At 35.0% G+C, this 22,090-nt stretch overlaps 1 protein-coding gene across 1 annotated transcript; it reads right to left on the reverse strand.

Annotated features, from left to right (window-relative positions):
• Positions 1-344: 344 nt before the first annotated feature.
• Positions 345-8,816, reverse strand: LOC135736468 (calpain-14). Its single transcript, XM_065255088.1, has 22 exons — positions 8,736-8,816; positions 8,190-8,439; positions 7,829-7,898; positions 6,717-6,835; positions 6,461-6,594; positions 6,208-6,382; positions 5,879-5,953; positions 3,600-3,685; positions 3,414-3,485; positions 3,147-3,307; positions 2,889-3,052; positions 2,791-2,802; positions 2,493-2,701; positions 2,355-2,388; positions 2,219-2,275; positions 1,847-1,904; positions 1,681-1,724; positions 1,478-1,546; positions 1,316-1,394; positions 1,119-1,235; positions 748-803; positions 345-663 (listed from the first exon to the last, which is right to left on the reverse strand). The coding sequence occupies exons 2-22, from the start codon at positions 8,424-8,426 to the stop codon at positions 637-639; spliced, it is 2,055 nt and encodes a 684-aa protein (XP_065111160.1). The 5' UTR covers positions 8,427-8,439; positions 8,736-8,816; the 3' UTR covers positions 345-636.
• Between the last annotated feature and the right edge of the window lie 13,274 nt (positions 8,817-22,090).

A 22,090-nucleotide genomic window follows, 5' to 3' on the forward strand; every position in this document is an offset into this window, starting at 1 on the left:
GGATTTTAATTTTGTTTATTTAAACAAACAGACATAAACATTCAATTAAAGATTAAAGTGTATGAAAGAATATGCTGTATAAATAAAAGCGCCGCAGTGTTGTCATAGTAAAAAAAGTGAGGGAGTGATGAATGAGTGTGGTTCAGATATTAAGGGGCGGAGTCCAATAAGACACAATTACTGTCACAATGTTTATATTCTACATGGAAATATTGTATATTTTCACATTATCATATTAAAAGATTCAGAGGAGCAAATGTTTGTGCTGTATATACCCACTGAGCAGTTGTGCTTTTGTTGCAGCCCACAATAAATCAATAAAACAATCAATAAAACACTAAAGATGCTAAAATGAAACTTTATTTAATAGTGCAAAACTGATTGTGAGGATAATAAAAGTTAATTTGGTTTGAGTCATCCTTCAAGCAACAACTAACCTAGATTACTTATCTGTTTGTGCATTTTAACCTCTCAGCACCAATTCTTAAAATGCACATCAAATAAATCAGACTTTATAGAAATATTTCAAGTATGAAAGTGAAGCTGCGATGTGAAATTTCTGGATTTTTTTCTGAAACAGAAATGAGTTTGTCCTCAGCAGTTTGTCCTGGATCCAACCTCATACAGTTTGTGTACTCACGAGTACATGGTAAGATACATCCACTATACAAAAACAAAAACACAACTGTTATAAATAAATCATTTCTTAAATATTATCAACAATAGAGATTATTTTTTAATTATTACTTCATTTTCTTGCAGTATCATGCCTAGTCCTCCAGGAGCGAGTGTTTTGTATGTTTCTGTTGATAATAAGTTACATACAAGTCAAATATTAATCAAAAATATCAATAACCATAAATCAAACAGACCAGGCAGTGATATAACACACTACAAAGGTTAGGTTTAGAGTAGATGTTGTTATCTGGTCATTGATTTGAGATTAAACATTTTATTGGTTATTAGATGAAACACAAACAGGTAAAGCAGCCAGGCCTTGAAAAAGTTCAACTTAAAACATGCATTCCCTATGACTCAAGGAAATAATCTGTAACTTAACACACTGGGTAGTATTGTACACAATGATCAGGAAATGTGTTGGATCAGAAAATACTTACTGGACATGCTCTCCATGCGCAGAACCAGGAAAATAAAGTTCTCAAGTGTAATCTGTCCATTGGAGTGACCGTACCGTATAGCCATGAGATTGAGCATATTGTCACTCAATCCAAACCCTTCAATGAGCACAGACAGGATTTACAGTATGTATGAGATTATATATGAGTCAGCTGATCATTTCATTACATGTAGTTACCTGCCACAAGAAGAGCGTTCTGTAGTTCCCTCAGTAACAAAGTCCCAGTGTTTGTGACGTCCATTTTATTAAAAACATCCTGAGAAAATCAACACATTAAATGCCAGACCTCATGATACGAGCTGTTATGATTGCTGTACTTATTGTAAACGTAAAAGATACCTTTAGCCAAAAAACTCGTTTCCAAAGACGATGAAATTCAGACTCACTAAGTCTTCCAGTAACACTGAGCTTCATTGTTGTGTTAAAGTAAATATATGATTCATGGATTTTTATTTGTCTAAGAATTTACAAAAGAACAAATAAATCACCGAAAGCACATGAAGCACTTTTCAGTCTGAACCTTCAGGACTTTCTAAGGATACATCCATCAACGCCAACATGCTCTTACACAGATCCAAACTGAATTCTTTTGTATGGTTGAATGTAAGAAAGAAAAACACATAAAGTCACCGATTACAAATACAAAAGAAGAAGAGCTTTGTAATAAATTGTATTTGACTTTAACCTTTGAGGAATTTGAAACCTTACTTGCATGAAGATTCTCATTGAGTAGTTTTTGAAGTTGCTCTGCATCGACCTCCCGGTACTTTTACAAACAGACAATTATGGCGTTGGTTGAATTACATAAGAGTCAGAATATTTAAGTATGAATTAAAACAATACACATGCATATTAGGTACATGTGCAGTGAATGTACCAGGGCAAAAATGAGGATCTGAATTCATATAAAGGGCATATTCAGTATTTATACTGAGATCATAATTTTTTTTTTTTTTAAAGAATCAATTAATCATTTCATTGTTTATTTCTGACCCTGGCTTGTACACAAAATTATTGCATAATGTACATAATCTGTAATGTAATGTAAATAATCCAGAAGTGTTGGATAGTCACATGTACCTTATCTGCATATTGTTGAAATAGCAAGAAGGGTCCATCAATATCTCTGGGATTAATCTGTGATAAAAAGAGTTTGAATAAATATTGCATATATTGTATCAAATGCATATAATAAAGCAAAACTGTTGTGATTTACCTTTGTTCCTTTCAAGCCATTTTCAGATATGTCTCTAAATAAATAAAGACAAAATCTGTAATAACCGGAACTGATTTCCAATGCACTGCATTAAACAGCATAAAAATATACTACATTACTAATAATGTTGATGCTTACTTCATATGAGTTTCAGTCTTTGAGTAGACCGTCAGAATGAAGGCTGACGCTTCATTAGGATAATATGTTGAAGGTACAATGATATAGTCGCCTGCATTTAGTCTAAAAAACTCTGTGACTTCCCTAGCATTAGGAAAATTTTTGGTGGATCCAACAGGAGGATTTGTCTTGAAAAACGGAGCAGGAATTTTTTCCCTCAGGTCTTTTAACTGTTGAATAATGAAAACGACATCAATCATTCCCTGCAGGTTGAAACAAGCCCAGCAATTCAATGTAATGAAAACGCTGAGATACATACATGAGCCGGCACCTGGAAGAGTAAAAGACAACAGATGTTCAGCAACTAAATAACATCAAGTCTTTTACAAACTTCAAAGAAATAATTGCTTTACAAACCTCATAAATGTTAAAGCCAATATGGAAATTCGTTGCCAAGTGTCTGTGTGCTTTAAGAGGTTTCTGCAGAAGTGACACGAGGACATTCGGACTGTTTGCGTCTCTGGGATCTTCAGCATTCTCCTGAATGGTCACACGGCACTGAGGATTTTTTGGAAAACTGTCTGTAAATGCAACAAAAGTGATCAGCGGGTTGTTATTCTGCCATGAATCACAATTCTAAAGAATAATCTCATGTGTTAATAAAGGTTAGATGACCTGCGTAATTCGGACAACCCCCAGCTGTTGTTTCCATCACCCATTGAGCACTGTAAGCTTCAGTTCTCCAGGAGGACGAATGAGTTCCAGCAAGAACGTTCATGTCTAAACAACATATATCTATTTCTGAAAAGTTCCTACAGAAGTCCTCCATGGACATCCTGAAGAGACAGATAACTTGCGTTGAAATTCTGATATGCAACTGAGGTAAAGAAAACTAATAAAATTAGACAACATTTAGTAGATCGAGTGAGTTTTTCTGCTGACCAGAATTCTCCGTTATTACGCACGGTGTTGTAATTCTGTTCCTCAGGACGTACCAGACTCCACAAAGGTGATCTAATGAAACCACATTACAGTAAATTTACAAGATATAGTGTAATGTAAATCTCAAAATAAATATAGATGCTTATCATATATTATAGTACTCAATAGATTAAGAAAGACTTCAACCTGTCACTCCAATCTCCATTCCATTCTCCATGACCCCAGGGGTTAAAGATTCTCACCAGCTTCACTGGTTGACCTCTACATAAAACCTTAGAAGAAACAAAGATCGAATCATCATCAGCAGACAGACCCTGCAGCGGATAGTGAAGATCATCAGGGTCTCTTTTCTCTCCATCACTGACATTTAAACCACACACAATATCCACAAAGCTGTCAGTACTGTGGTTGACCCCAGACACCTCGTGCACCAACACGCAGAAGTTACAGAATCATTCAAGCTCTCACTATCAGAATCTTTCTCCTCAAGCCATCAGGGTCATATAAGTTTTCTATATGCTTTTTTTTAACTTAATTATTATCGACTTATTTGAGCTCTTTTGTTTTAGCCTAATATCATTTAAATGAAGTAAAGTTTAGTTTTGTAGCACCAAGAGGGACACTGTTGTACAGCTGACATGACAATAAAGACGCTCTGACAGATTCTGTCACTTATATTTCTGATGATGACTCTATAACTGAAACACATAGGGCCCTATCTTGCACCCAGCGCAATTGACTTTGTCAGTGACGCATGTATCATTCGTATTTTGCACCGGCGCACAGCGGGTTTTTCCCTCCACAGATGCACGTCGGCAAACTAGGGAATGAACTTGCGCTCCCTGGGCGGCTCCCGTTACACGGCGTGCCCAATTTATGCTGGTAAGCTTGGGATTCCTCCGTCTCCTGACATCATTGTAGCGCTTGGCGCAAGGATGGGGATGCCAGCTGATGAGACAATTGTGGCTATTTCCTCTCACGCCTGTTTAACCGACGCTGATTTGGGCGGGTTTCTCCTATCCCCATACAAAACAACTTCTCTGTCTTTGACTGCTCTTACAAGAATGTCGGTCTCCTCGGCTGTGAACCGCTCCTGGCGTGCACCTGGTAAATCCGTCATAATAATAGCAACCCGCCATGGTACTTGCGCCCTTGCGTTTTTAAGGGAATGTTGGATAGCGTTCTGATTGGTTTATTTGACGTTACGCCCAAACCACACCTATGAATAATGAACCTACTTCAGACCAACCCCTTATTGATTTGTGCCTGGCGCAAGAGTTATTTCTCACGCCGGGAAAATAGCAACAGTGCCCAAGATCCGCCCACAAAGTCACTTGCGCTTTGCACTTCGCACTTGCGTTTCAAATCGTTAAAATTGGGCCCTTATAGTAACTTGTCAATCATCTGCTCTAATTGTTTTATAACGTCTTTCTTTAAAAAGGCCTGTAGTGAGAGGATCATTCAGTCTGTTAGATATATTAACCACAGTTTATTACTCAAGGTTTTGTTTTAATTATTATTTATTAGTATAAACATTAATGATGCTTTCATTTGTGAACATCAACCGGAAGCTTAAATGCGTAACACCACCTCCGTTAAAAATGTTTCCTTCACCCTGATTTTAGGCACATTTTTAAGTATTGCATAAGAAACAACTGATGGAAATGCCAAATTTGCGAATAAAAATCCCTGATTCTCAAAAAAAGTTGTTATGCTCATTTGAAGTGGTTTTTAACTTATGCAAAATATATATATATATATAAATGCCAATAAATGGAGATGGAAATGCATTTGCCGAAAAAATTCGATCATTAAACCCACGTGACTAATTATCTAGCTATTTCCGCTAAAGTTGTCTTTACTACATATGGGGCTTGACGTCTTCATAATGCCCTTGCTGTTAGTGCCTGCATCAAAAATTTAGCATTCCTTCTTCTGTGCACAATATTCAGTTTGTTAATAACAAGCTGCACTGCTAGTAAATTTATAACTTGCCCAATCGTAACTAAATGCAATCCTGTCTCCATTTTCTAAATATGCCTTGTTTTATTTACTGTCGGTTATTAGGTTACCAATACCACCGTCATTCCCTTGAACAACTTGGATGGAAACGCACCTAATTCGCATTTGTTTGTTTTTCGTCTTTGGCAAATTTTGAAAAGATTTGCTGTATCTTTCAATGGAAACCCATTTACTCTTGGCACATATTATATGTGCATCAAATTCCTTTACTTTATATCCACTAAATCCCAGCCTCACCCCATTCAGAAATACCGGTTTGTTGGCAGAATAAAAAAAACATAAAATGCTCATTTACAAGAAAACATGTGGTATGCACTTAGATGGTTTGCATCTGAGCTCTTCAATTATTACTCATGTTTTTGTAAATGTCAGTCGTATGAACTAATGACTTTTTGCATATTGTAATTGCCAGTAATAAAACTTATAAAAAAGCTTTATTTCACCTCTGCAACTCCTGTGACCGTGTAAGCGTGCATCTTCACAAGGCCGTTAGGCAACACTGTGTTTACTAGCGCTCCCTTAAAAGAAGAGAGTAAATCAAGGATATTAGATGAATGTAAACACACACACATGCATTACGGTGCTAATGCAAATAATAAAATGCATCAATAATAATGCATATAAAATAACATGATGTCATTATCCATGCTTTCTGTATGTTTTCGATGCTGTAATTCAATATTTTAAAACCAACCAGTTGTCTATTAGCCTACATTTGTATATGTATTTAAAACCTTTAATTTATATGTATTATTTAAGATTTAGTTTTCACCTCTCCAGCAGTGCTGCATCCCATTAAGGATTCTGAATTTCCGACTCGTCTCATGACATCCCAGAGTTTTTCTGTTGCTTCGTTTAGTTTAAAGGTCACGTGTGGTCCACCAGTAAAGTCCTTCAACGCCTCTGAGATCTTTCCAGCGTTCATATCTTTGTAGGATCCACAGACTCTGAAAACATGAATAAAATCTTCAGTATACCTTTTACCGCCGTCTTACAACCAGACTGTTTTTGAGAATGAAACATACTTAGCATAGGCTTTCTCTAACAAAGCAGGCCAGAATTCGTTCGGTGTTTTGGAGCGAACAAAGATGAGCTGTCCATCAATGGTTGGCAGCTTGTCATCAATAACAACATCCACCCATATTCCAAATCTCCAGAACTTTAAATATAAAAATTACTAATTTACTCTTAAAGGAGGCGCTCACTTGATCCAGAAATAAAAAACATTTGATTTCAATGGACGTCATACTGGTTGTGAATTAAAGTGGTGAACTGTTTTACCCTAAAGTGAAATAATCCTGCATAATCCACAGAGAAGCGTTGCTCAGGCTGAATAATCTGCTTCATAATTTGTCTTTGAAATGTAAGAGCTCCAACAGACGCTAGAAACCAGCAGTTACCTGTCAAACATACACGGGTTAAACAGCCCATAGATAACATTTACATTTTACATTTACATTTTCGACACTTTTATCCAAAGCGGCTTACAAGGATTAGGAAACAGTGAAGCGATGTGTCATAGGGAGGCAATAACACAAGAAGTGCTTAAAATGTAAAAAAAATATTTGCTGCCTTAAATGTTTTTTGTTGAATCAACTCAGATTTACAAGTCATTTCAGCTAACTATTATTTATGTTGATTAGAGATGAGTTGTTATAACTACAGATGAGTTGTTATAACTTATAAAATGAAGTTTACTTGCAGAATAAGTTGTAGTAATGAAGTTGTAGCAACTCATCTCTTGTCAAGATCAATAACATTAAATTGACATGACTTGAGTTGATTCAACAAAAACATTTAAAGGAGCAAAGATTTTTTTACAGGAAACGTTTAATGTAATTAGTTTAAGGTAAATCAACAAGTTTTAAACAGTTAGATTATGTTTCTTATACAGTACATGCATGATGCAAATATTGAATGTGTTATAACTTGATCATGGTTTGCATAATTCTGATATGCAGTTTTTTCCCTCGTTTTTTTAACTTAACGTCTGTTCTTATTTACCAGAGGTGAAAACAACCAAATCTTTGTTCATGCTTGTTATATTTTCATTTTAATTTAGCAGTTCAATATTGTATAGATCACGACTTAACCTCCTAAGACCCGGGTTTTGGTTTGTCTTTTTTCAGATTTCTACCAGCTATTTTGGGGTTAGGAAGAACCAATAAATATAAAAACCAAATTGTTTTCTAAGAACATGAAGCAGTGTGTATTTGTCCATGTATGTGTACAACAGATTCAAGTTACACTGAATTAAGTATTATGGTGCAAACATCAAAAAAATGTCATGTCCACATATGTGATAATCCAGGTCTTAGGGGGTTAAATGAGTGTTTACTGCATGTGCAATGTTATCTTGTGTAAATGACACACAGTCAGTGCAGGAGACCCACCTACATCACCCTGACGAAAGTCAAACCTTGAAGTTTCCTCAACTATGTAAACAGGGTTGGACACCAGTTCCTGAAGAAAGCAAATCACAAAAAATGCTATAAATTTAAACAGCAGATCTACATATAATAGTATAGAGTATAATTCACTATCAAAATCCTGAAAGGTCAGACATGATTTCTAATTAAAAAGAAATATAAGTTTAGTGACATTTCTCTCCATAGATAAGGTTACAATGTTTACTAAAGGCAACAAGTACTATTGTCAATTTCATTTGTATTTATATTAAGCTGACTGCATATTAGACAGCAATGATTATTATATATTGTACAGTATGTTGTACTGTAAATGAGTTTGACGTACCGCCGGTCTCTTCCACATGACTCTTCTCTCAACCTCAGGTTCCAGGAGTCCCACACCAATGGATTGTATATCTGGAGGGAACGTGCTGTCTACAAACCGCAGTCTCTCTTTCAAACAGTATCGCTTCAGCTCATTGAAATCTTGACCATGGAAATTGTCTGGATTTGAGGAAGTTCCCCGTCCATCCTTTAGATTCCTCTCAGACAAAATGTCTAAGCACACACCAGGTGGAGGCATTCTGACGCCAAATCTGTTGAGTCCAAGAAATGAAGTTTATCTTCTTTTAAAAGGTACAGTTTGTGTATCTTTTTATTTTTTAATATAGATTTATATTAATATTTTTGTGCACATGTGTTGTGCTACTGTACAAGTACAGTCAGTGAAATAACAGTTCACAATAAAGACTGAAATACAATACTGTTAACTACATGCATTAACTTGTTTTTCTGGTTTAGATTCAATTTGAGATGAACAGAAATCAAACCCTACTGTCTGTGCACTGCGTTTGTAAAAAAAAAAACAGAAGATATCTAAGACGTACAGTACCTGATCTCCTGTGGTGTATGTAGGTAGATTGTTGTGTCCTTTCCTGCAGTAAAGCTAAAGACATAAAGCAGAGACGAGGGCGTGACAGGAGAGACTTTGTAAAGTCAGACTCCACCCATCTCTTTCAGGTATTTTGTTGGTTGGTTGGTTGTTTGATCAATATTTGCACAGAGCACAATGTAGGTCAATGAACGATCAAGAACACACTTTTTACATCACATCACATCACATGTCGTTTCCTCATAAAATTAACTAAGAGAATTCAGGGATCAGGGATTAGCTTAAACCAGGACTAGGCCTTAGTTTAATTAGGAAATATAACTAGTTTGAACAAACATGCCTAACTAAAAACATTACTTGTGTGCATTTTGAGGCAAAACAAATTGCACTGATGTATTTTAAGATATGTCAGTGCAAGTAGTTTTCAGTTTGGACATTTATTTAACATTAATTACATTTATTTTAGCAGCATGAAGTTAAAACAACTTGGTTTTTTGCAAGTCTGTTCAACCTACTATTTTAAGTTTGATTTAATATAAAATCAAGTTAAAATTTTTTACTTAATTTTTTAGGTAATGTAACTTTATTTGTTATTTTGACAAAAAGGCTGCATATTTTTTATAGTAAGATGCACAATGCAAAAAAAATGTATGTCTTAGTATTTTTGTCATTCTAATATAAATATCTAAAAATTCTTAAATTGAGATACATTTACTTGATAAGCAAGTTGTTTAAGATAATAAGTTTGGATTTTTTTAAATAAATGATGAAAATCAAGAGTTTTTTTTTTCTTAAAACAATATATCTGCCAGTGCAGTAAGAAACATGAACTTAAATTAAGTTTGTTGCTTTAAGTTGAAACTGGAATTAAGTTTATTTTTCTTATTGCACTGGCAAAGTAAAAAAAAAAACTCTTGATTTTCATCATTTATTTAAAGAAACAAGACTTATTATCGTATTATCTTATCTCAATTTAAGGATTTTCAGATATTTCTATTTGAAAACAAGACAAAAATACAAAGTAAGACAATCATTTTTTGCAGTGCAGTTTTATAGCTTAAAGGAAGTTAAGAGGAATTCAAGGTAATGAATTTACCTAAAGAAGAGCAATATTTGTTTTTCATACTGTTTGGTCCAGCTGGATTATACAGAACATACAAAACATTTCAACAGCTTCATACCTACATCAGTCATACGGTCTTGTGTAATTCAACAGATAAATGCATTTAAAAACTGAGCAATTCTCAAAACTATTTAACAAAGACAACAATTAATGCTGGTGAACATTGTCTCTTCTGTATGTGAGATAATGATGAACTGAATTAAAAACACTTTGGATGTCAGTTGATGCAAATTTCAGCACCTGCAGTAATACAGAGAGAGAGAGAGAGAGAGAGAGAGACAGACAGACATGTTTTGGGTGTTGTTTTAATGTAAAATGACACAATAAGGTATACCTGCTTTGACCCTTTATTGCACAATAGTTCATGGAAATAGAAACTAATCTTTTCATGTTGAAAGGATCTAATTCTACTTTAGTAGTAGTTTGTCAGTAGGTGGCACTGCAGACAAAGACAAATAAGAGTCCATTACCAAAAGTCTAAAGAATGAAGAAGTTCTGAACATTGAATCATTGTTGTACATTCAAAGTGACATTTAATGACCTTACTGTATTTCAATATAAAAAGATATTATAGTAGCATGTAGCTATAGTATATATGTGCTTATTAGAAACATGAAATGAACACGATATACACATACGGATAGCACATTTGTTTATTAGAGAAGCGTGTATGAAAAAACTAATTTACCATTTCATCAACAGAGCTAATTCTTATATCCAAACCTAAACACATACAACATTATTCTGATTAAATTACGTATTTGTTTACCCTCAGCTGAAACCACGGTCATTTCTCTAATATTAATGGGGACATTAACAAGACTTTTTTTTGAAGATGTAAAATACATTTTTTTGTTTCACAAGACGACGTTTAAAGATTTCGCTCAAAATACCCCACATGTAATTTATTATAAAATGATAAAATTGCCCCTTAGTAGGTGTGGGCAAAAATGCGAATGAGCTGATGAAATGCAAACACTGATCGCCATAATGATTATTTGTTGAAATTGAAACTCAGTTGTGCTGTTAATTATTTTCTCTCTCTGCACTAAATGGCAGTGCCATGGTTGGATAGTGCAGATTAAGGGCGGTATTATTATAATAAGATCCCCTTCTGACATCACAAGGGGAGACACATTTACCAAAACTAAATTACTGATTGATAGAAGCACTGGGGACCCAATTATAGTACTTAAACATAGAAAAAGTCAAATTTTCAGGATATGTTTTTAAGATTTATTTGGCTATACAGCTGATAAAACACGCAAGGTAAGTTGAGGCTCTGGCGAAATCTTTATTTCTGTTTTGGATTATATTATACAGTGTTATTTTGGTTTTCTAAGCTGTATTACTGTATGTGTGATGATAAAATGTCTTGGTGTGAATTATTCAGAGACCTTTCATTCACAAAGACAAAATCAAGCTGTGTTCTGTAGATGCGGAGCTCTTAGACCTCTGTGCATGAGATCATTATTGAGTTTCTGGATCATCCTGTCAATAAACTCTACAGATTTATCAAACTTTTTGTATCAGTGTAAGCAGGCAGGTAAATATCGATCCATTATGAGAGATGCTGTCATGATAGACATACATTTTATGAAGGAGACATAGATGAAATTTTTCAACTCAACTGTATTTATAAATGCAGACCAGATGTTCTGCAAGTAAATATCAATAACCTCAATTAAAAATTGATTTTTAATTTTCATCTTTTAATGTAATTACAAGAACATACTAATAGAATTGTTTAAATCTATTTTAAACACATCTTATTAGTCTGGGCTCAGAAGTGATCCTCAGTTTAAACTCGTAAGACAGGTGGTGACATTTATTAAAGTGACACACTGTATCTCCTCATACATCCTCATACATGTTCTTGTCATGACTTCATTTATTAATAAAATTCACATGTGTGATTGCACATCTTAAACACTATCGGCTTGCAGTCCTATAATCTACATGTTAGTTTCTATATGGTCTATATGGTAAGATCAAACTGGTATTAAGATAAACTAAATCTGCAGTATTTGCATTGGCAAAGTTTACTAAAAACTTGTGAGTGATTCTAAAACTTAAAGTGAACTGTATGAGAGCCCCTTCTGAAGTCACCTTAATTCAGTGTCACAAGTTTTTTAACCATAGTCAGATTATAGCCATTTAATAACTAAGTGTGAAAAAATCTTTCACAACTAAAAGTGCACAGTACAGAGTACAAGACTACGGGTCTGTAAAATATGAAGGTAACCCCTATAATGAACCATAAAGTGTTTTTTTAAACTGTATGTGATTTCAGGCAGGTCCACTGATTTGTATCTGCTCAGATTTCTGTATTGTTTCTCCTCTCAGGACTTTTTACACATCATACTGTACATACAGCACTATATGTCATCTCTTTAAAAAGCAATTTCCAATAAAGTCAGCTTTGTTCTGGGACAGATGCACCATCTGCCTTTGTGTCAAAATAACTGGAAAGAGTTTTTTAATGCTCATGGTTTAATGACACCAGGAAACGGCAAACGTGACAGAATCTAGGTAGTGGTAATTTGAAGCAGCAAAAACAACATTTTCTCTCTTATTGATTTATTTCTACACCTCTTTCAAGCCTGACATGTTATATTGATATGATGTACTGTTGCCACCTTGGTTTTCTTTGTCTATCAGCATTTTACAAATAAAATCTGCTCATTTCTCACTCTTTATAAACGTTAGGTGATGCTGAACTCAAAAGGCTCCTCCCCTTTTGACCAGGAGAGAAGTGCATGCTGACCCCGCCCCTTATCTGAACCACACCCATCTCATCCATCAACCTCAATGAGCACCTACTCAACGGATTACAGTAAGACCCAATACATGTGTTTATGATAAAGATCCATTTGCTTTATTTAAACTAAATCCTTAATGTCTAATCCAACATAAAAACAAATCCAACAGATCAAGTTACTTTAATATTACTTGAAAAAAGGCTACGTTTATACATATTTTACCCAGCCTTGGTTTGAAACAACACAACATTTTCAGTAGTAAAGTGTTAAATCCAGCAGAGGTTAATGTGTGTTTTTAAGTGCTTTGGTGTGCAGATGATGTGCTGGGTCATGTTCTGCTCACTGAAGCTTTCCCACATGATTTATGGACATTGATCTCTAACAAAAGCACAAACCATCAGGTAAAGTTTTACGGTCCTGACCTGAAAAACCTGCTCAGATCTTTATTTTTATTTCGCTGAACTCGTGTAACTAAATCACGACAAAAAAAAAAAAAACACTAAAAATAGCTTATGTGAGTGGATTCAGGTTTGGATCAACTTGGGTTTATAGGTGGATTATCTCTTGAACATCTGCCTTGACTGTGGTTACATTGTATCTATTATTCACAAAAGCGTATAAAAATACAATGTTTGTGATCTTCTGACATTGACGCTTGAGGAGAAAGCTGTGTGTTTGTTTCATTAACGCACACAGTGATGTAATGCTCTGTTACACGTTCATAACTTCAGATCAGTGTAGAACATCTCTTCATATCCTGGTGTCACATTAAGAAGAGAGGAAACATGGACATGATGTCAGTTATCTCATTCTCTCTATAGCCTATAGAAAAACATTGATGAAAGCCACACTGTATCTAAAACTTGAACTATTTAATACAGATGCAAGAAGCAGATAGTGAAGCAACTGTATGTTAAGGTTTAGTAGATGCATTTCTTCACCACTGCTTGATAGTAAGATGTAAAGCTTAAATTGGTAAAGCATTGTGTTAGCAGTGCAAAGGTTGTGGGCTTGACTCCCAGGGAACACACCTACTGATGAAATATATACGGTTTGAATGTGCTATGGATAAAAGTGAATTTTGAATTCAGGAAAGTATAGTTGTAATGCTGAGTAGATTCACACTCGTAACCTTTGATCAGTAGGCATGATATTGTCATGTAGCCAAGATATAAAGACTATTATATTTCATCTTGCATCTTTACTGTTTCCAAATAACAAAATCCATTTTAATATCTTTTGGCGATGAAAGGGATTAGTAATAACAAATGGTGTGCAACTAAGACCCTTGGTATGGCCAATCACTTCAATCCTCAGAAATGTTTATAGATAACATTCTCATTTTTTCTTGATTTTTTTGTAAAGCTTATGGGTGATTTTACTGTCCAACTGTACTGTATATTTAGATGCAGACCAAAGAAATTGGCACAGAGAATGCTTAAAAAGTTTGCTTGTTTTTACCAAACAGATCAATAAAGTGCAATAAACCTCCAGCAGGGTTGTTTCTCTACTCCAGAAAGTCTGGGTCTGATCTCAGATCAGTTGGTAGCCTGTGGGCAGCTGTCTGCTTTCCAGACGCTGATGCAACTTCTGCATCAAAATTGCTAAGACCAAAAGGATTAAATCACTGTTAGAGGTTACGCTCAAAAGACAAACACAGCTGTTGCATTAAAAATGAGTGAGACTTCAGATGAACTCAAACATAACAGCAGCAGAAATAATACATTAACACGGACGACAAGCGTGCTTCTTTATTATTCAGATGCTCCTCTCCATATGACACAGCCTGATCTCACGAGAATTTGTGCGTATTTTCAACCCTATCTCACGGCGAATTCGTAATAATTCAAACGATTTAACCAAGTGGCTAAATCGTATGAAATCATACGAGCTGGCTCGTACGAAATCGTACGATTAGTTCATCGCATTTAACACAGCCCTGTGTTGCAGGGATTTCGTGCTAATTAATACGAATAGATTAAATCGTACTATACCATACGATTTTGTTCATCGCACTCAAGAAGCGTGACCCGTAGCCAGAAAAAAACTCTGGGTGTGCATCTGAAAATCTGCGTGTGTCACAGGCAAGATAAGCAGAAACGCTGGGGAATTCAGGTGCTGTAAATCCGGTGGACAGGACTCATCTCGTTATAGATCAAGATAATTTATAAAGATCTTTAAACGAAGGATTGGAGTATCAGATAGTTGACATGGTAAGCAAGTTAGTTAATATTTTAATTAAAAAAAGGAAAAACGAAATAAAACGAATAGAATACATTATTGTTGTTGCGGTGTGTCACGTGACAATCATGACCCGTCGCCATGGACACAAGGGGTCAGATAAAATATTTTTAACTTACGCGTGAAAGGGTTGATTTTAAATATATATATATTCTAAGTAAACAACAACAGCCCAAGTTTAGTACAAAAAAATATTGAAACTATAAATAAATATTCTGCATCAATTTTAGGTGTGCTACTGTGGGTGGCTCCCGCACACCCGTGGCTACGCCCCTGCCGTGACCCAAATCTCGTCCGCACATCATCGCGATATGTATCATCTGTTTACAAACGTCGCCACTCGGTGAGTATACTAAAAGTGTCTGTTTGTTCGATATTAAATTCATTATATGTTCTTTATTAATCCAGATCGGCTTCTAAATGTTATCTGAATTGTATTGGTCATCTATATTACATTCTTTCTTTTTGTTCAAAATAAGTTCCAACACATAATCAAGCAGTGGGTGATTGATTAGCGCGTGATTAAAAGCTAGTCACGTTATCCTCGATCATTTTATTATATTCATATTTTTGGAATTAACTACCAATGTACTACTACTGTGGTATTGTGTGTTTATAGTACACAAATCGTACCATGTTTTTACCGCAGTTAGTCTACTTCTACTGTGGTATTTTGTAGTGCAGTAACAGCAAACCTTATGCTTTTACCACAGTAGTTCAGCCTTTTTATACATAGTAAAAAAACAGTAACACCAACAACATGCTTTTAATACATTTGATGTACAAATCTGAAATCTTTAGACATTCAGATCTTTCTTTTTTTGGTCAGTTTTATTATATTGCCGTTTTATTTATTTATTTATCTTATTATATAGTCTTATGATAGTGGGCGGATCTTGGGGTTTGTTGTAAATAGTTATACACATACAATGTTTAGTAAATAAAGAATTTAAAAAATATATCCCACTCACTCACTCTCCAACTCACTCACTCACTCACACACTGACACACACAAGGTACCTGGATCCAGAACACGCCAGTGTAGTGCTTGTTACAAAGAAATTGGCGGTGCCTTCAAAACCTGCAAATACTGTGGAGTAAAGATTATACAAAAGAAAAACTTGAAAGCCCCAAAAGTAAATTTTGATGATCAGTGGGCAGCCAAATAAAAAAACATGCCAATTCTAACAAAATTATGATCTGTGTGGACTTGCTTGTAAGTTTCATTTATAAAATATATTTTTATTTATTTATTATAATTATTACAACTACAATTCAGTTCAGTAAACAAAAAACTAATATTTATTTAAGTAGATAGTGGATAAGAGCATAGTTTTTCATTTGACTGTGTACTCTTGTTTAAAACATTTTGTTCTCTCTTCTCAGCTTCGTAAGATGGAATTACTGGACTTCTCTCCAATGCTCTATTACAACGCAGAGAGGCCAGCATCGCTCCACAAAAGTTTTTGTTAAAAACGTCAACGTTCAGAGGCATCACTCAGTACCAGTCATGCAGAAACTTTATGAGGCTGTTGTAAGAGGTATTTATTTGTACACATGCATTTACCAATTGAAAAGCTCTTTGAATTATAATGGTCTTTTTTCACAGACTGTGATGATGCATTTCCACAGTTATTAACATGGTAAATCTACAACATTTATGTTTATATATATGAATGATAATTCCCCTGTTTGATTCTAGCTATTCATAAAATGCCTAAAATAGCATGACCCTAACATAAGCCATATTTTATTAAAATTTTTAGTCACCAAATATAATTGTGAAACTTTTCAGCAATTTTATAATATTCACTTATACAAGAAAACATGAAAAATGTTTAGAATTATTCTGAGTGCCCTTATTGAGTATTTAGGTATTGAATGTGATGCTGGAGATTGTATAATTATTTTTCACTTTTCCTCAGTATAAAGTGTTTTATCATTCACATTTTTGTGTTAAAATAGATTTGCCTATCCCCTGTATGTCACTGATGCACTACTTCAAAGATGTGAGGACAAGAACATACACCTGCGAGTAGTCTTAGACATTGCCTGTGTTGTTGCCTTACATTTGCAGGTAAGTACCCCTTTTTGTGTGTAAAACTGAATTATTGTTTTGAGAAAAGACCTTTAACTCAAAATTATGTCATACTGTGTTCAATCAGAAATCAGGGGAGGGCATACCACACAACATCTCCTTAGACTTACCAGCATTTCATGTTTATGGGCACAAATTGCCCTGCCAGGTTATTCAAGGACTTTATAGGGATATCAGGACATACCTGTATAACACACATCATTCACTCCCTGTTTGGCCTCAATTTGTCCTGTCTATGCTCTGCAAAGCTGAAATTAGCCAGAAATGCCTAAAAATAATCTTTAATCTAACATTTTTCCAACCTGACGTTTGTCTAAACTTGTTTCAGAGATGCAATGTGTAAGACAATCCAGTGGAAACCGTTTATCTCAAATCTGTCTGGGTCAAACTAATCACTATAAGCAGAGGATTGTTATAACCAAATTGGTTTCCTTTGTTTCTTTTTATGCAGATTAACTAATTTGTATAATAATAACATTAATATAAAGTAATAAAAAGAACAGCTTTGCTATTTTTACAAATTAGAAGATAAAATACCATAAGATCACTATAAGCAGTAGGGTCATGCTTTGTGTACAGTATGTGATATTTTACCACTTTGCTTTAATCATAGATCAAGTACAGTACCAGATGTATTGATGGGTTTTGGCTCACAGACGGGGAAGGAATGGAAAGGCTGTGGTCTTTCCTCCAAAGATTTGCCAGAGTCACAAAGGAGATGACTCCATCTCATCGCCTTGACCTACTGACTGATGCCCTTTTGCATTATGGACGGAGGAAATCAACTGACCTAGGTGTGTCTACTGCTGTATAACCTTTCAAAATTCTGTGCTGGTGGTTCACTGTTTATACATTTTATATTTTCTGGAGTGAAGTCGATCACACACAAAATGGTAAGCATACTATAAGTAGATTAAACTGTCTTTTCAGAGGTGCAGCTCCTGCAAAGAGTAGACAAAGCAGAGAAAATATTGCTCAAGAAGATATCTCATCTGTCATCAGAGAGGCACCAGGTAAACAATGCACATAAGAAGCAGGTAACAATTAGTTGTAGATGGGAGAATATTACATTCCATTTATAAGTGCAATTTGCACAAGAGTATTTAGGATTGATGTGTGTCTTGTTTTCTGTTATTGTTGTTGTATAGTGTTGATTTCTGAAGGAGACATGGAGAGATGGAAAAAAGCTAGCCCAACTGAAACCAATAAGTAAGGAACTGAAGTTAAAGTCTTAAATACTGTAAGAATGTCATGAATACTATTAACAAAGAAATAGAAGTAACATGAAATAAATTACTTTATTATAAGTAACATGAAATTAATTACTTTATTAGCATGGTAGTGATGTCGTCTTTTCTTCAGAGACTCTGTCTATAGATGGAAAAGGGACTACATCATCAGACTGATTCAGTTCTACAAGTTCAAGTAAGAGTTTAATGTTTTAATGTAAGACTATGGTAATTACAGACGTCTTTAAAGGAAAACACCACCGTTTTTCAATATTTTACTATGTTCTTAGCTCAACTTAGATGAATTAATACATACCTATCTTTATTCAATGAATGCACTTTTAGTCTTTGTTAAGCACTTTGTGAATGTGTTGGCATTTAGCCTAGCCCCATTAATTCCTATGGCTCCAAACAAAAGTTTTATTTTGTGCCACCATACTTACTCGTCTAAATACCTGGAAGTGTTTGGTGGCTTTTAAATTCATCCCTGGAGCCATATGAATGAATGGGGCTAGGCTAAACGCTAATACATTCACAAGGCGCTGTACAAAGATTAAAAGTGCATGCATTGAAAAAAGATCGGTATGTATTAATTTGTATAAGTTGAGGTAAGAACATAGTTAAACAGGGCTATTCAAATTGTACACTGGAGTGCTGGAGCACTACTGAGTTTATGTACCATTAACCACCTGTGATTTTCTAGTGATCATGAAGACCTTGATTAGCTTGCTCAGGTGTGTTTGATCAGGGTTGGAGCTTAACTATGCAGTGCTCTGGCCCTCCAGGGTAAGATCTGAATAGCCCTGTAGTAAATTATTGAAAAACAGTGGTGTTTTCCTTTAAGTGCCTTGCTGATGTGCTTCAACGTGTGATTATAGTAATGGCATAGTTTTGAAGGAAACTGTCACCAGTGGTTATAAATTAAAATATTGCAGCATTATTGCAAATCTTCATGTGGTGTAATTAGTAATCTATTACCACCAAGGCCTTACTTGTAACATATGTTTGGTCAGGTGTACCACGGTAATGCTTTCTGCTTGCTAGCAACTGAACTTTTGTGCTGTACTTTTTGTAATGTGTAGATATTAGAATTGAGGACTGTGCTGAACATTGAGAAAAAATACCGTATTGGGAGAAGATGGCAAGAGTCTGATTCAAACTTCCAGTCTACCCTTAAAGATGTGGCTAGAACTGAATCAAGGGAGAGAGAGCAGTCCTCCTCCACCTGAGAAGAATATATCCAGGTATATCTACTTATAAGTGGAAAAGTAGATACAATATGACATTAGGTTTGAACTTAAAAAGGACTATAATACAAACTAATACATTTATTTTTCTGCATGCTTGTTTCCTAGCTTTGCTTCAGATGGGCAGGACATTTTCATTAGACTCTCCAAGCAGGTAGCGACAATTGATTTTCAGGAATCATGTGATCCATCTTGGCATGTCTACTTCTGCTTTGATGACACTGTAAGTATAATTACTTTACCCTAGTAACCACACAGCAGTCACTCTAGTAACCATCTGACAAACTAACTACCTGCAAATCATATTAGAAACCACCTGGTAACATAACATAGCATTTTGTTTTCTTTTGTCTTCTAGATTGAAGAAGATGATGTTTCGCGGAGTCTAAAAAAGCGAGGGATTGATGCCTTACATATGAAGACTCATGCAAAAGCTGCTCTCATTCAACGCATCCAACAGCTGGAAAGAAAACTACATCAAGCCATTATGATGTTTCACCCACATGTATCAGACTTTGTTCCTGCAGACAACCCCCACTTGTGTCAGGCCCTCCCCATGCCAAGCATACAGACACTGGTATACAATGATAAGAGTGATAATGATGACAATGTGGATAAATATGATAACTAGCACTACATATTTTTTTAATTTCTAGTCTGATATTGTATTCTGTAAAAAGAATGATGTAAAATGTATAGTATATGTTGGAGCATATCATAGAAACCTTTATGGTGGTTTAATATAATGTTCGCCTTACTTGTGCAAACATGATGTTTTACTAGGTCTGATTTATTTTAAAACGTAGGTACTGTTTTTAAGCACACATATTCACACTAGTCTGTGTGAGGACAAAATTGTGTGTTTACCATTGTGATGTTACTTATTTACTGTAATGTACAAATGTGGTCAATGTGTGTAAGGTGTTTTGTTTTTGTGAGCTAAGTTGAAATGACAAAGTATTGAATCTTGAATCCTTTGAAACAAATACTGTTAAAGTTTGTAAAAAATAAAATGTTTTCCAGAATGAGTTATAGTCATGATTTCAGCTATTGTCACAGCACACTTTAGAAGGTGAATGAATAGTGATGAACTTAGTAAATGACTTATACAATGATTTTACAGTCATAATCCACAAGACAGACTGCCACATACAGTAGGTTCTTGCATAACCATTATATTGGCTTGAAATTCTCCCGAACTAAGTTGATGTGGATTAATACTTTTTTCTTCCCATTATATTTAGTATTATATAGTTCGTTGCTATGGTGGTTGCTATGAGGCTGCTATCACTGAAACCACGTAGCTTGCATGACGTGTTTTCTTTTTAAATGACATTCAAAATTAAATGACATACAAAACAAAAACTTGATAACTCAACAATAAAATAATTTTGTACAATTTCTATTTCGATCTGAGAAATGAGTTTTTTGGTAGCAGAAGGTTACAGAAGTGCATTGTGTTGAAGGCGGGGTTTGCGTGTTCTGCTGTTTCGGCGTTGTGGCTAGAGGGGATACAGCAACAGCAAACTCTCGCGGATGAGCGCTGTTATTATCCTAATCCTATCCCCAAAACCTAACCCTAAACCAAACATTTCACGCGATTTAAGACAAGTTGTATCACATCTAGACAGATTCGCTGTTTACATCCGAATTCTACCCCAAACTTAACCCTAAATCGCGTAGCTGTATCCCATCTAGCAAAAAACACGGTTTCTGCTAAAATATCTTTAAAAAACAACTTTTTTACATTTTCTTAACGTAGATCATCTAGATGCAGCCTAATTAATAGTTTGCCTGAACTAGGTGTTTATATATTCAGTAGATATATGTTTTTACAGCCCTACTTTGCAAACCAGAAAAACTACAATTTTAGTGCTGATTTGTATCAAGCTGCATTGCACACATGTAGGGAATTGTAGTTTTTTAAAAACATTTGTGTTTTTCTTATAATTGGAGGTTGTAAATAGTGAGTTGAGAGTACAGTAAGGTGTTTAGGGGGATTGTTAACACACTTATGCAATCAGATTTTAAATATTTAATTGTTAAATAGGTTTAAATAAATTTTAACCATATTTGATAGAGTCCCAAGTTGTTGACTATATTGACATTATAACTGAGGTCAAGAGCTCTCATTAAGAGTTTGTCCCATGTCTATAGCCCCTTTTGTTGCCTAATTATAAGCATTCAAAAATGCACCAAGGTGATGTTTTAAAGGGCCGTATTTCAAAGCAGGTGCCATGTAGATTCTTCATACTGACATATGTTATTCTGCAGGTCAAGACCTTTCTAACGATCTATTTGGCTTAGCTCTACAACAAACTTTTCATGTTCTCATTTCAAGCACACAAGCCATCTCAGGTGTAGTTTCAGAGAGCAATTTGAAGGCTCAATAAGGTTAGGGTTAGATAAAATAAAGCTGTTTGTTTGTTTCTGGCTTTGTAAACAGACCCCACACCTTGATGAATACCTTGGCCACACACACAAACTGTGCGTTTCTGTTTGGGCTTATATGCATAGACTATCTATTTATGTTAATGCTGCTTTGATAATTAAAAACATACCATTAATAAATAAGACCATAGTCTGATGGGTAGTTGTCTCCGATTGTAGGCTAGTATGATTATTAGGCCTATTGGTTGTCAAAACCCAAATTAG

The sequence above is a fragment of the Paramisgurnus dabryanus genome, chromosome 17, assembly GCF_030506205.2.
Source record: "Paramisgurnus dabryanus chromosome 17, PD_genome_1.1, whole genome shotgun sequence".
In the NCBI taxonomy this organism is placed as follows: Eukaryota; Metazoa; Chordata; class Actinopteri; order Cypriniformes; family Cobitidae; genus Paramisgurnus; species Paramisgurnus dabryanus.

What these genes read in the sequence shown, in the direction of transcription:
- LOC135736468 (XM_065255088.1), bottom strand. Translation starts at nt 8,426, where the DNA reads ATGCCTCCACCTGGTGTGTGCTTAGACATTTTGTCTGAGAGGAATCTA. An exon ending in TCATGTGGAAGAGACCGGCG is followed by an intron (nt 7,899 to 8,189) that starts GTACGTCAAACT and finishes TGCTTTCTTCAG; the next exon opens with GAACTGGTGTCCAACCCTGT. An exon ending in GATGCAGCACTGCTGGAGAG is followed by an intron (nt 5,954 to 6,207) that starts GTGAAAACTAAA and finishes TCTTCTTTTAAG; the next exon opens with GGAGCGCTAGTAAACACAGT.